Source organism: Trifolium pratense, linkage group LG3, assembly GCF_020283565.1.
Source record: "Trifolium pratense cultivar HEN17-A07 linkage group LG3, ARS_RC_1.1, whole genome shotgun sequence".
NCBI classification, from domain to species: domain Eukaryota; kingdom Viridiplantae; phylum Streptophyta; class Magnoliopsida; order Fabales; family Fabaceae; genus Trifolium; species Trifolium pratense.
Window position 1 is genome coordinate 39,733,514 of NC_060061.1, and position 13,944 is coordinate 39,747,457.

General features: G+C 32.0%; 3 protein-coding genes across 4 annotated transcripts; 2 read left to right on the top strand and 1 right to left on the bottom strand.

The window, feature by feature from the left end:
* The first annotated feature begins 3,136 nt into the window (after positions 1–3,136).
* LOC123916539 (eukaryotic translation initiation factor 2 subunit beta-like) lies at positions 3,137–7,375 on the top strand. The gene is made up of 10 exons (XM_045968012.1): positions 3,137–3,283; positions 4,053–4,109; positions 4,357–4,465; positions 4,584–4,639; positions 4,785–4,842; positions 4,931–5,019; positions 5,599–5,744; positions 5,855–5,997; positions 6,100–6,185; positions 7,048–7,375. Exons 2-10 carry the CDS (start codon positions 4,065–4,067, stop codon positions 7,126–7,128), a joined length of 813 nt encoding a protein of 270 aa, XP_045823968.1. The 5' UTR covers positions 3,137–3,283; positions 4,053–4,064; the 3' UTR covers positions 7,129–7,375.
* A 975-nt stretch (positions 7,376–8,350) lies between these two features.
* LOC123915087 (protein NETWORKED 4A-like) lies at positions 8,351–9,922 on the top strand. Its single transcript, XM_045966236.1, has one exon. The coding sequence runs from the start codon at positions 8,351–8,353 to the stop codon at positions 9,920–9,922; it is 1,572 nt and encodes a 523-aa protein (XP_045822192.1).
* Positions 9,923–11,045: 1,123 nt separating this feature from the next.
* LOC123919074 (cationic peroxidase 1-like) lies at positions 11,046–13,403 on the bottom strand. 2 transcript variants are annotated; one of them, XM_045971297.1, is made up of 3 exons: positions 13,089–13,393; positions 12,477–12,671; positions 11,046–11,683 (listed from the first exon to the last, which is right to left on the bottom strand). In XM_045971297.1, exons 1-3 carry the CDS (start codon positions 13,308–13,310, stop codon positions 11,117–11,119), a joined length of 984 nt encoding a protein of 327 aa, XP_045827253.1. In that variant the 5' UTR covers positions 13,311–13,393; the 3' UTR covers positions 11,046–11,116. The 2 variants fall into 2 exon arrangements, with proteins under 2 accessions (XP_045827253.1, XP_045827254.1); XM_045971298.1 differs by lacking the exon at positions 12,477–12,671 and having other exon boundaries at positions 13,089–13,403.
* Positions 13,404–13,944: the final 541 nt, after the last annotated feature.

The window sequence follows — 13,944 nt, forward strand, 5'->3', positions numbered from 1 at the left end:
CGTCCACTTATAAGGACTCCATTAAAAGCCAAAGTTTTTTCTTTTTACTCTTATAGACTAGAGAAAACTTATTAACCACTTGAGTTCAGTATATTGATTTAAATAATTTTAATTGCTCAAAAAAATTTAAATTATTCGAAAGAATTTAAATCCAATTGTTATGAGTTAACATAAAAAAAGTAAACTTTGGAATTTAAAGCCAAAGTTTTAATTGCTCTAACTTTTTTTTAATTCAAGTAAATCTAACCTTTTTATAACAAGTAAATGGTAAATTTGGTTGATATTTTTATTTTATGTTAAATAATTGTAATTTAAAGTTTGTGGAGGAAAATAGGAGTGTAGGGCCAAGAGCTACTAGCCCACAAAAAAGATGGCTGCTTGTGGTTGATAACAAACTAACAATAATAATGGCAGCCCCACTAATATTATACTATGGCTGATTCTATGTATCTTCACACTTCACATAGTGCTTTCCAAATTTCAAATAGACTTTGGAACATAATCTACCAACCAATTTTTTGATGGCGGCTCAAAACAATGAAATTGTTAAATCTCAAAGCCTCTAATAGTCTAAACAGATTTGAACCAATTATTGGTCCAATTTTAATGTGACCATATTAGTTTTGTTAATTCTAATTTGCACAAAAATTAGATTCTAATGTGACCATTATTCATTAACCTTCTAATAATCCTTCCAATTGTTATGATTTCTGATTATGACCTTAGTTGACTGGTTGTTGTCCAATTGTCATTATTTTCCATTTTGGGCAAACTGAGTGGTCAGATTTTGTTAGTTAGACGTAGACTAGCCAATTCAATGTCAAGAAGAAAGTTTGATATTTGACTCAGAGTACTATATGCAGTTATGCACCATGCCACAGTAGGAGTGTGTGTTTTGGCTGGACATCAAATTCAACACACGAGAACTGACACCGTACGTATATGAATGAGTGTGGACATCAAATTCAAGAGGGAGAAAAATGATTTAATACGAGAGGAAAAATAATATTAATATTAAAGTCGATAACCATATGAATGAGTGTCAAAATAACATTTCACGTTATATAAAACATACCATTGTTTGAAAGGAAACCGTTTTTCACATGAACTATATGAACAAACTAATCAATAGTAGTTTTCTTATGAGTGGTGGTGTGCTAGCCCATGCAATATTTCAACGTATAGGTGACACTCGAAAAGTTCAGCAGAGCAAGCTATTGTAGTGGCCGAGTAGCTTGCTCAATAGCAAGATACTGTAGAGGCCCAGTGTATTATTATCTTTTTTTTTTTTGACAAAGTGTATTATTATCATCTTAATTACTTTTTATTATGAATTAAAGTTGTGCTAACGTAGTAACGTGTTTGGTTTTTAGAAAAAACGCTGTGCTAATGTGTTTTCGCCTAATTCTAATATATATATCTACATTTTGTAATACTGGAAATATTATCTACCTTAAAAACTAATAGAAATAGGGAGTGGATATGAATTGGTGACTTTGATGAAATGCTCAACAGTCAATAGCATCAAGAGAGTTTTTGAATGCATTTATAAGAATGAATTGATGGACAAAGAGATGAAGGGGTGTAAATAGTAAATGTGCTTGGACTAATAAGGCCCAAAGTGTTGATGAACTGGGCTTCAAGAATGGTCATTCACCATAGAATTTTTCTCTTCCCCCTCCAAGTCTCTTTTCTCTCCCCGAATTTTTGTTTTTGCCCTTAAACAAAAATTTTGGAATGCATTTTATGAAGTGTTTATAGTCTAAATTTGAAAAATACGTTCCGAAATTTTTATTCAAAACAAAAAATTGAAAAATGCGTTATGAAGTTTTTATTCAAGGACAAAAATAAAAAATCGGGAGGGAGAAAAAATAGATGGTGGAGAGAAAAATTCTTGACCATATCATGCTAGTGGCTCTGTCCAATTAGATTGATTTGTGGTGTGAGTTACAACTTACAATAATTTCCACTTTGAACTTCTCAACATGCATGCACATGCAATTGTATAATAAGAGTACGTGTTAATATTTTTCATATCTCAAATATGTTGATTTGAATAAATATTATTTATTATTTATTTGTAAAAAGATAAATTATATGAAAGGAAATTATATAAAATAGAATATAGGAAGGAGTTAAATTAGATTGGTTGACGCTATCCATTCGAGAAGACCTGACAATTCAGAGTATAATTTAATTATTAATGACATTATTCTTCTTATGTCATCTTCTAATGTAAACTTTGAGATTAAGTTTGTTAGGAGACAAGCGAATTTGATTGCTCATACTCTTGCTAGGGCGGCCAAAACTTGGGTTACTTTCCATAGATTTGAGATTATTCCCTTATGTATTGAACAATTATTAGTTAATGATATGAATTAAGTTTGTTTGTTTAAAAAAATATTACATTGGTGTCACATTTGAGCAATGTTACACATTTTAATAACGTTTGATATGTTATTGTGACAAATCAATTTTTTTTTTTTAGTCTTAGATGAAGTGGGTCACGACGTCCGACCTAACAATTTCGTCATTTTTTGCCAATCGAGCTAGGACTTATGGGACATACTATGTATTTTTTTATTGAACATAGTTAATCTTGATGACTTTAAATAACACAATGATTTCAGATTTCTATAAAAAATTACATGACATTCTACATGATATTTTTAATCCACTGATAGATTTTGTAAAATGTATATTCGTTAAAATGTTATTGGCAGTGCAATATCACTCAAATCTTTTTAAAATAAATAAAATAAAATAATTTATTATTTCAAAAGTTACTCTTAGCCGCTTTAAATAATACTCCCTCCGTTCCTTATTAAGTGTCGTTTTGGAATAGTAACAACAAATAAACAAAGTGTATTTTTGCATTTTTTCTTCCTATTATACTATTATTTTAATCCACCAATAATTTTCTATTCATATTATTATTATTATTATTATTATTATTTTGTTTTCACTATAAGTATCCGCCCCACTGAACCACATAATCTTGTTCGAGAGTCAGTTATTTTTTTTATCTTAAAAATAAATAAATAAAAGAGTTCGAGTTCCTATACTTTTATTATTTTATTTTTAAAAAATAAGATAAAATAGATAAAAAAAACCCAAAAAAAATCTTATATACTTTTATTATTAAGAGAGGTGAAACGCGCCGTTTTGGAAGGACTAGAAAAGGGTTTTTGATTCGCAATAGCAGCTGCAGCAGACACACTGTGATAACATCAATCAATCTACAGATTTCCCTTCCTCTCTCCTTCGATCCGCAAACTCACTCGTATGCCCCATTTCTCCCTCAATCTCTAAATCGATTTTCTTTTTTCAATTATAATAATTTTCCCCTTTTTCATTACTCCGTTTGCTGTTTGTTTTGTGTAGTTTCTGATTATGTGTTCTCGTCACGTACAGCTTAATCTTATGATTTTCAAGCTTATAAAGTTCATATCTTGATTTGTTACCTCCAATTAATCGATTGTATTCTATTAGGGTTTTCAATTTTTAACACTAGCTTTTTTTCTTAATGTTATTGTTATTAGGTTATTGATTAAGAGCATTTTATTTGTAAGAATCCATTTATTTTAGATATAAGGATTTTGTTTATTTATATGGCTTTTTCTTGATTTTGATTATTGATTTAGTTTATTAACATTTGCCTTAATGTTCTACATTCTCTATACTCTCTTGGTACTTTGATTTTTAATACTGTTAAAACATCATAAAAATATCTTATTGTATTTTTATATTATATTAGGGCATCTCATTTAGTGGTTATAATCTTAGGGACTATAGTCTTGTATTGTATCCCACAAGGCTCGAGAGATTAGTCTCCGCAGTTCTGTGTGGAGGATACCTGGCTTGCACCAAAAAAAGAGTCTTGTATTGTATCCCTATATATAGGGTTAATGTGTGGTCTTTTGCATCAAGTCGGTATCATATTATTATCAATAAGATTAGAAGTTATTATTTTATCTCATTTTTATCTGAAATCCCACAACTTCGATACATAATATCTTAGTTCTCTGATTTTCTAGTTTCATTTTACTTAGATTTCAGCAACCATGGCAGATGAAGCGCAGATTGATGTGAAGGAGGAGGTTCCCGATGTAAGTTTCCTCAGTTGATTTTAGTAGTTTTATGTATTTGTTTCCCTATACATGTTTCATGTGATTGGTTATGAGGCTGTTTAAACAGTTTTTTAAAGTTATATCCTGTGAACTGTTATTTTTGAGTATGGCTAGTTTACTTTTTAGTGACTGGCATCCTAGTTGGTGCTTCAACTCTCGTTGATTTGTTGGCGTTTCAGTTTGTTGAAATTTTGCTTTTTCTAATGCTTGAATTTGCTAATTGCAGATTGCGCCATTTGATCCTACTAAAAAGAAGAAGAAAAAGAAAACCACAGTTGTAGATCTTGATGATGATTCTGTAGACAAGTTGGCTGCGAAGACAGAAAATCTGTCGGGTATTGAAATTGCATTTGTTTTATTTTATTAATAGTTTTGGCCTTTAATGTTATTGTTTAAGGCATCTGTTATTCTCCTTGTGCATGAAGGATTCTCTAATTAGCTTTTCAATTGCAGTTTCTGAGGGGTTTGACAGTACTTTAGCTGGTGCGAAAAAGAAGAAGAAGAAGCCTGTAGGTCATTTGAATTGTTATGTGGTTACATTAACGAACAATATTTTTATCATCTATTCAATGTCTTAAAGCTGTTAAGCATTTGGTGTTGCTATTCTATTTTTATTGGAAGCAATTTCACAATGTGTTATATTGTTGATTGTAGGTTGATATCAGTAACTTAATTGATGAGAGTGTTGATGCGAAAAATGAAGATTTGGATGGTAAGTTGTCTCTCGGACACATAAAATTTATATAATGTCGTAAGGAAAGTTAATTGAATGCTGAAGTCTTTCTAAATTCTTACCTCAGATCTCGCTGAAGAAGATGATCAAGATGCTGTTTCATTGCAACCTCGTTACCCTTGGGAAGGGAGTGATCGTGATTATCAGTATGAGGAGGTATAAAATATTTTGCATGCTTTGTGTTATATTCTCTAATGCTCTTATCCTCACCTACTTCCGTAAATGTTTCTGAACTGAATTTTCTTTTTGTTAATTAGGATAGTGGTCCTCACACATCTCAACTTTACATCGCCGTATTAGTTTTATAGGCTGTTTTGGGTGGGGCCTTGAAATGTCTGTTGTTTTATAAACTTTTGCATGCATAATTTTTCTTAACATGGAACTTCTTCAGTGATGATATTCATCCACCTCCTCAAGTATGCGTCTGATTAGGTATTTATATGGATTTTGCTTTCAAGGATGCTTTATCTTTGTTGGGATCAACACATGTCTTTTTGTGTGTGATTATATATAGTGTCAAGTTTATTCTATCACTGTTATATTATTTGTAATGGTATGGGTTCTCCAACAATAGCTTCATGATATATTATTACTTGAAGCATTTTTACTTTCTCTATTTCTGCTCCTGGTTGGTTGAAAACTTTGGCTTTTTCTGTGTCATAGCTGTAGGTATTATTGTCATATTTTGGTTGGTGTTTGTTTCACTCCTCTACATTGTGATGTTTTTCTGTGCAGCTTTTGGGCAGGGTGTTTAACATTCTACGTGAGAATAATCCAGAACTTGCTGGAGACCGGAGGAGGACTGTTATGAGGCCTCCACAAGTGCTTCGTGAGGGCACAAAGAAAACTGTTTTTGTGAATTTTATGGACCTTTGCAAAACGTATGTTGATTTATTATTCACCTCTTGGGATTTTTTTCTATGTTGCATCACAACTTGCTTTTGTCTTCCATCCTCTCCTTTTGTTTATGTCTTCCTACCTTGTCTTTCAGGATGCACCGACAGCCAGATCATGTCATGGCTTTCTTGCTTGCTGAATTGGGTACAAGTGGTTCTCTAGATGGACAGCAGAGATTGGTTGTGAAGGGAAGATTTGCACCAAAGAATTTCGAAGGAATTTTGCGTCGATATGTCAGTAAGTATCTTGTGGATATTGAATTGCTGTTATATGAATTATATTAAGCCTTTGGGGTAAAAGTTGACCTATATTCTGTTTTTTTTTTTCTTCTTTTTCCAGATGAATATGTCATTTGCCTTGGATGCAAAAGTCCCGACACAATACTTTCTAAGGAGAACCGTTTGTTCTTTCTCCGCTGTGAAAAGGTGAAATTTCTATGCCCCAATTTACTCCTTTTCTTTCTATCTCTTATAGGCTTTGATTACCCTCCCAAATATTATGAAGGTTTTCTGCCTTTATGGTAATTCGTCCACTGAATTCATGATCAGTTATTTTGCCAAGGAGGCATTTGGTAATTTGATGGTATTTTGGGTAATTAGATTGTTCAGATTATGGTCAGTTACTGTTGGTTCAGCTTCTCTAGTCTAAATATTGATTTTGATGTTTTTTCCCAGTAATTTACGATGATCTTTTTTGGGGTTTAATGAAATTAGTCACTATTTTTCATCCTAGTATAAAAAATATGCTTTCATTTTCATTATATATCCGACAATAGACAAATTTTAGGCAAATCTCTAAGTTGGTCTCTGAAATTGTAGAGCACTAGTGAATTGGTTAAAAAAATTAGTAAGTTAACAAAACATACTAACATAACATAGAGAGAAGTGTAGAGACAGAGAGTATAGAGAGATTGATATCTGAGAATGTGAGAGGGAAAAGAGTCTTTGGGGTCTAGGTGCAAAGGAAAAATTTCAGATGGTTCAACATACAAAAAAAAGAAAAGAAGAGGATGGTATGTGTAATTTTTGAAAGTTCAGTCTCTTTGGGGTCTAGGTGCTCTCCACCTCAACTACATTTAGTGCCGTCTCTGCCAGAGAGTTTACCTGTGGCTAAAGTTACTGATATTTTTACAATTTCAACGACGGTTTTGTCAGTTTTTTATTAGAGACTGATTTAACACCTAAAGTTGGGGTTTCTCTAAAAAAGCATCTTGTACTTTTGAATGGTATTTTTGAGACATCGGTTTATGCTGTTGGATATCTTATAATTGTTGTCTATTGCTTGCAGTGTGGATCAGGAAGATCAGTTGCACAGATCAAGGCTGGTTTTGTTGCTCGTGTTGGGCGTAGGACTGCAGGAGGGACATGAGTTTATCGTTCTTTTCTTTTTTGAAGCTAAATGTGTAAACTAGGGGGAATGAACCATTTCCCAACTTTTGTTTTCCCTACACATGATGTATACCGTACTTGATTTGAGTTTATTCCAGTACATTTTTGGCATGTTCTCTATTTCCAGAAGCTATTAAATTGGCACTTAAGGAACTTCAATTTGATTTCAGTAAACACTATGTAGTTGGAAATAGATATGATTCACATTACAATTAATTTTCATGCCACTCATTTGTATCGATTTATGTCATCAAGTAATGAGAGCACAACATCATCAAGTGATGATAGCTGTTGTGCTCTCGTTATTGATTTATGAGGTGAACTACACTGCAAAAGGAAAATATAAAGATAAATAAGATTTAGACACATGTTTAAAAAAACTATGATATAAATATTAAGAATATTTGATTTGTACATTGTAAATTTTTTATTCATCCAATTATATTTTATGTCATATATATAAAATGTTTGTTAATATTTTTCAAATTGACTATTTTTTCTGTAAAACTGGTATATTTTTATATTATCAATGCACATCTATTAAATTGACAATATAAGTAAATGTTACACACATGATATATGTATTTCTCTTTATGTGAACTAATGTTCAAATTTCAGTTAAAAAGATACTAAATTTTAATATTCAACATAAGTGAGAGGAACCTATAAAAAAAATATTGAATGTCATTATAAAACAAGTTTACGTTATCGTTACATACAAGAAAAAATAATTTATTGTACAAGTTTCTTTATATTTTGTAGAAATCCTAACTTAGCAACAAATTAATAACCCATAACTTCCCAAGGGAGAGTTTCATTGTTAGTTTGAAAACAAAACCATGCCCCATATATGAACATAACAAACACATCAAAAAGGTTATTGTTTATTAAATCCTATCTTCTATTCTTCTTAACAACATTTATAGCTCCCCATAACAAGGTTTATCTAAACAAAGAAAAGTTAAAACAAGTAAAAACAAATTAATGTTGGTATCATAGTAACATCTTGTTTCATTCTTCTTTCAATTATCATTCAAAAAAAAAAAAGGATTAACCATTTTCCCAACTTTGCAACATAGATAGGGAAGGTGGTTAATTTTTTATCCATTTTTCTTTATTATTATTTTTTTTTTGAAAATATTTTTCTATAATCTCAGACCAAATTTCTACGTGCCATCATCATAATCATTTTGTTCATCACAATGTCTCACAAGAAATCAACAAAAAGATCTCTAACATCCCAGATGGATCGCAACATTCGTCAAATGATGAAACTAATTGAAGATAATGGAGATTCATTTGCACAAAAAGCTGAAATGTATTACAAAAAGAGACCAGAATTGATCTCTCTTGTTGAAGAGTTTTACCGCGGTTATCGGTCATTAGCCGAACGTTATGAACATGTAACAGGCGAATTGTGGAAAAACATACCTTCTGATCTTCAATCTCATGGTTCATTTGTTTCTGATAACGGTTCTGAACCACCTCCTTCTTTGCCTTCAGCTTCTCCTATAAAAATGGGACGTCGAATAGCAAGTAACCGTGCTGCAGGGTTCGATTTCTTTCTCGGTTCTGGTGGAAACAATTTTGATGCAACAAGTCAAAAAGATGGAGATGCATCTTCGACTTTGACAGATAGCGATGATGAATTTGATGACGCTTCATCTATCAATAGTTATTCGGGTTACTTCGGGAATTCAAGTGATCATGGTATGACTAAAAGGGTTATTGAATTGGAAATCGATTTACGTGAGGTGAAAGAAAAACTTTTGTTTTATGAGCAACAAGAACATGGTGAATATTTTGGTGACAAAATCAATGCATATGCACAAGAATTGAAGAATGTGAATGAACATTTGAGGCATTCAGAAGAGGAAATTAATAAACTTAATATTGAGGTTGAAAAATATAAGTCGATGGAATCATCGATACATTTGCAGGATGATACGTGTTCCAGGCTAGGTCAGGACCGGTCCGAATTGGACCAATGTACGATCAATACACATGAATTATCATCATCATCAACAAAAAAAGATATCGATGATGATCTTAGATTGGAAAAAGAAAAAGTTGAGAATTTTGAGATGCAAATAGCTTCATCGAAAATTGAGGCAAGTAAATCAAATGAAAATTTTCAGCAATTGCAGGATCAACTTAACTTGGCTCACAAGGAAGTTGCTACATGGAAAAATAAATTCGATTCTTTGAAGAGCGATAACACAAAACTTCAAGAAAAAGTTTCAATGCTGCAAACATGTCTATCAGAAAGAGAAAATGAGATCAAGGATTTAAATGCCGTTTTATTCGACACAGAACAGAAAAGCTTCTTTGAAAAAGCACAGTTAAAGACTGAAGTGTGTAAATTGTTGGAGAAACAGAATCACATGGAAATAAGACTCAAAGGTGAAACTGAGATATTGAAGGGAGAGATTAAGGATATGAAGAAAAATGTAGAAGAAATTAATGTGAGTCTTAAAGGTTTGGTATTAGAGAGAGATAATCTCAAACAAGAAGTTGGTTTACTCAAAGAAGAGATGAATTCAAGAGGTAAAATAATTCAACAGGCATATAGACATGTGGTAAAACTAGAATCAAGAGCTAAGGAATTAGAAGATGAGATTGAGAGGCAAAAGATTGAGATATTAGAAGGAGCCGAAGAGAAACGCGAAGCAATAAGACAGTTATGTTTCTCACTTGAACATTATAGAAATGGATATAATGTTCTTAGAAAGGCTTTCATAGATCACAAAAGGTTACCAGTTTTGGCATCTTAATATATACATGCATGGTTGCATTATGTATATGATCTTGTACAAAATGTTTTGAAAACCGAATTAGACATAGAACCGGCGAAACTTCCCAGTCATGATTCAAATACGTGGAACTAGGAAGGTACTATGGTCGAATCACTCGAATAACTGAAGCGTAGACAATGTTGGTTCATGGTCCAACTGGTTGAATCGGCTGGTTCGGACCCTTGTTTTATCTTAACCTCATTTTTGTGTTTGAGATGTATTTTCTTATGCTTTGGAGTGTATGATGTAAATAACCAGAAGTCATGAGAAAGTGGAACTTAGAATTGATTGACCAATTGACTTGTTTGTATATGCTGATTCTAAGTGTCATGTGATTTAGTTAGGAAACTCTGCATGATGACCTTTTTCTTGAGGAGAGGGTCCATAGACTGAAAAAATTGTGGACTAGAAAATTTGAGATATTTGTATTCCTAATCTTTCTGCTGAGTTTTTTTGAACAAGAATCTTTCTGTTGAGTTCAAACTTGAAAGTTGGTTTTCTGTTGCAATTGTATGTAAATTTTATTATCTTTCATACAATTTTGTCATGTTTAATCATAAAACTTTCCATTTTCATAGTAGGTTGATTGATGGATAATTTTCAATTTTGTTTCTTCGATATCTCAACATATGTCAATTATCTTGCAAAATTCGTCTCAGCATGCATTGCACGTGAGTAAAACTTAAATGTGTGTTTGGATTGACGGTGAGTTCAGCAAAATCACACTAGCACCATGATTTTGCGAAGTTCTAACTTTCTAGGTGTAGTTTTTGTCAAAATTACGGCAGCTCACCATAATTTTAACAATCTCACCGTCAATCCAAATATATGCTTAGTTAATAAATAAATAAAAAAAAAGCAATGACAATACAATTCTATCTAATAAAGCGAGAATATTTTTTTTTCTTTTCACCACCAGTTGAATCTGGTTGGGGGTTAGTTCTGGCATCAGGTGGTTCCAGCCCCCTCCCGATCACAGTTGCGAGGGATCGAACCGCGGTCCTCCCTACGAAGTTCAGCGCCAATCACCACTGAACCAACTAACGATTAGCTAAGCGAGAATATTCTTAACCATAAACAAATTCATATCAACTAAAATACATAAACCTTAATCACAAACTTTATTCCCTCCTATTTTAAACATAGGCAACAAATATTCAATCCAAATTTGTACTAGTTAACTTTGGTACAATCGGTTCTAATCTCTCCGAAAATTCCGGTAAGAGGCTTTATATTACCCATCTTAATCATAGAAGTTCCAAAATTTCTTGCAAAAACATTTGAATCTCCACTATAGAGTTCCACCAACATGTCACTTTCACAATCAATACCATTATTAAAGAGTTCTTGATCAGAATGGAAGAGACCTTTTTTACTAACCAAATTTTTGTAATATGAATTGTCAAATTTTTCAGGTGTGACATAATCCAATGCTTCCATATTGTCATCACCACCTTTTATAGGACAATTTTGTTGTAACGAAATTGCAAAATTTGGGTCTATGTTGGTGTCATTGTAGATTCTATCCTTAAAGGTAGAACACCTAGCCATTCCAATTGTGTGAGCACCAGATAGAGTTACAAGATCTTTAAGGTTTAGGCCTTGAGACTTAAAGTTAGAAACGAGTTGGGAGAAGTTGAAAAGTTGTGAAGGAAGATATAATTCAGCTGCTTCTTTTGTAGTATTTCTAGCATCTCTTCTTCCTAGTAGAACTTCATACCAATATGTTGGACCTCCCAACTATGAAACAAAAAAGAAAAAGTATACACTTAATTTGCATGGACTTGGTTACATAATTATTTAAAAATTGAGAGACTTGATTACATAAATCAGAGAAATAATTATAAATTATCGACAAGTTTAGAGATTCAAGTACATATTTTTTTAATTTAAAAACCTAGCTATTTTTTTTAATCAAACTAACTTATTATATTTCATTGATCAATAAAAGTTCAATATAAGGAGGAATAATATCAACATAATGATTATTAGCCCAAGACATAACCTCTCTCAGAAGTTAGTGAGCAACCATATTAGGTTATTGTCTAACAAACTCTACCTCAAAATTGAGCAAAAATAGATACACTAGTTTTTTTTTTTTTTTTTTTTTTTTTTTGTGTAGATAGACGAAATGTCAAGTCATTTAAAACTCAACACACACAAAGTGGAGGGATTGAAGTTCGAACTCCGGTCATGACATCCGACCAAGCAATTTCGACATTTTGTCAGGTAAGCTAGAATTTGTGGACATGATAAACTACTCTTTTTTGTTTTGTTGGCGTAATCGGATATCTTTTGCGCGCAATTGCAGAGACTAATCCATCGAGCCTTGTGAAACTTAAATAGGTGACAAACTTTCCCTAAGAGCTTTAACACTGTTGTATGCTCAAGTCAGGGATAAAACCCAAGACTTTGGTTAAGCTGAAAGAGAGAAGCACCATCTTATCTAAGTGCTCTTGTTAATATGCCATTTAGATATTCATAAATAGATGAGTGATTAAATGTATGTATGTTATGTATGATTCTGACTCACAATGGACACAGAGTCACGAGCAGCTACGGCTAAGATATCTGCACAAGATACCACAGGGCCTTTGCAAGCTTTATCAACTGCTGCTTTAATTATATCAACAAGCATATAGCCTTTAACTGAATCAACATTTCCTGAGGCACTCTTTTCACCTATGAAGTTAGGGGTATCATCCAGCAGAATTGATCCATCACACCCCTATATATATAAAATATGGTTTAATTTTCAATCATAGTCATTTAAGGGAATGATAATATATGAATGAATACTTGTATAGAAGTGACATGCATGATTGATGATCACTGCAAATATTCTAGTTGTTAGAGTAATTAACAAGTTTCTGTCCCAAAATAACATGTGTACACGAGTTTAAAAAAAATAAGTGAAGTGATCAAAACAACAATAGTAGTAAAAACTAAGGAGATCGCCAAAGAGCGATAGTAGTAGAAAATCTCGTGCATAGTCATGCGTGTTTTCGGAACACTCTTTTCAGGATATGGAATCAATACATAAAAAATAAAAATATCTAACTTTTCAAATAAATAATTTATTTAAATTGAATCGTTAAAGAGTATCCCGAAAACACTCGTCAGTAATAACCTGTAGTTAACTTACATTGACAAAACAGTCATGGAAATGCAATCTTAGTAAATGTGCTCCCATGCGTGGTTTAAAGTTAAGTTTTTGGCTAACAATTGATTTAATGATTGGCAATGCCTGAGGGCAAACATCGTTGTAAAAATCAGGAGTTAGTTTTGCATGGGAATGGGATTGAATTGTGATAAATAATGTGGCCATTAAGAGAACAATGAAATATTGGATATGATGAGAAGCCATTTGGTTTGTATTGGCTCAATCTCAACTATAGAGAGGTATTGATTTGTGAATAGAAGGTGGCAATACTTTTCATTATTATGTGTATATTTATATATAATTTGGAGAGAGATTTTTTATACAGTAACAACTTTATATAGTATGAAGGTCTATTCACCATTATTTAACGATGACTAATTTTTGTCAGAAAAATTATTTGTTGAACATATAAAATAAAATTCTTCTGTCTAATTAAGAGTTTTCTATATACATAAAAGGTCGGGGAACGAAGCCCTGATCACTTAAAATAATATTTCTTTTATTTGTTCATAAGCTAAAATATTAAAATAAAACAACTAAAATCTAACTCGAATTGCTGCAATTCTATTAGCCTCAATTCCTACAACTCAATCCAGATGGGAAAGGTTTCTGACATTTTCTTAAATATAAATCTAGTATTCATATTGTTCGAAAATATAAAATATCATTTTCATAATTTAATAAATTTATATGAAACGTAATGACATGTTAGAGACGTTATAATAAAAAAATGCTATAAATCCAATTTCACAAACCTTATATAAGTTCTTTTTTTTTTTATTTATTGGTAAACAAAGACGAAATCCATAATTCCATATAGGAAAGGTTTATGAAATTT

Excerpts from the sequence above, each read along its gene's own strand:
- LOC123916539 (XM_045968012.1), top strand. The coding sequence starts at position 4,065 with ATGGCAGATGAAGCGCAGATTGATGTGAAGGAGGAGGTTCCCGAT. Across the intron at positions 4,466-4,583 it reads GAAGACAGAAAATCTGTCGG|TTTCTGAGGGGTTTGACAGT; the intron begins GTATTGAAATTG and ends TTTCAATTGCAG. Across the intron at positions 4,640-4,784 it reads AAAAGAAGAAGAAGAAGCCT|GTTGATATCAGTAACTTAAT; the intron begins GTAGGTCATTTG and ends TGTTGATTGTAG.
- LOC123915087 (XM_045966236.1), top strand. The coding sequence starts at position 8,351 with ATGTCTCACAAGAAATCAACAAAAAGATCTCTAACATCCCAGATGGAT.
- LOC123919074 (XM_045971297.1), bottom strand. The coding sequence starts at position 13,310 with ATGGCTTCTCATCATATCCAATATTTCATTGTTCTCTTAATGGCCACA. Across the intron at positions 12,672-13,088 it reads TCCATGACTGTTTTGTCAAT|GGGTGTGATGGATCAATTCT; the intron begins GTAAGTTAACTA and ends TTATATATATAG. Across the intron at positions 11,684-12,476 it reads CTCGTGACTCTGTGTCCATT|TTGGGAGGTCCAACATATTG; the intron begins GTGAGTCAGAAT and ends TTTGTTTCATAG.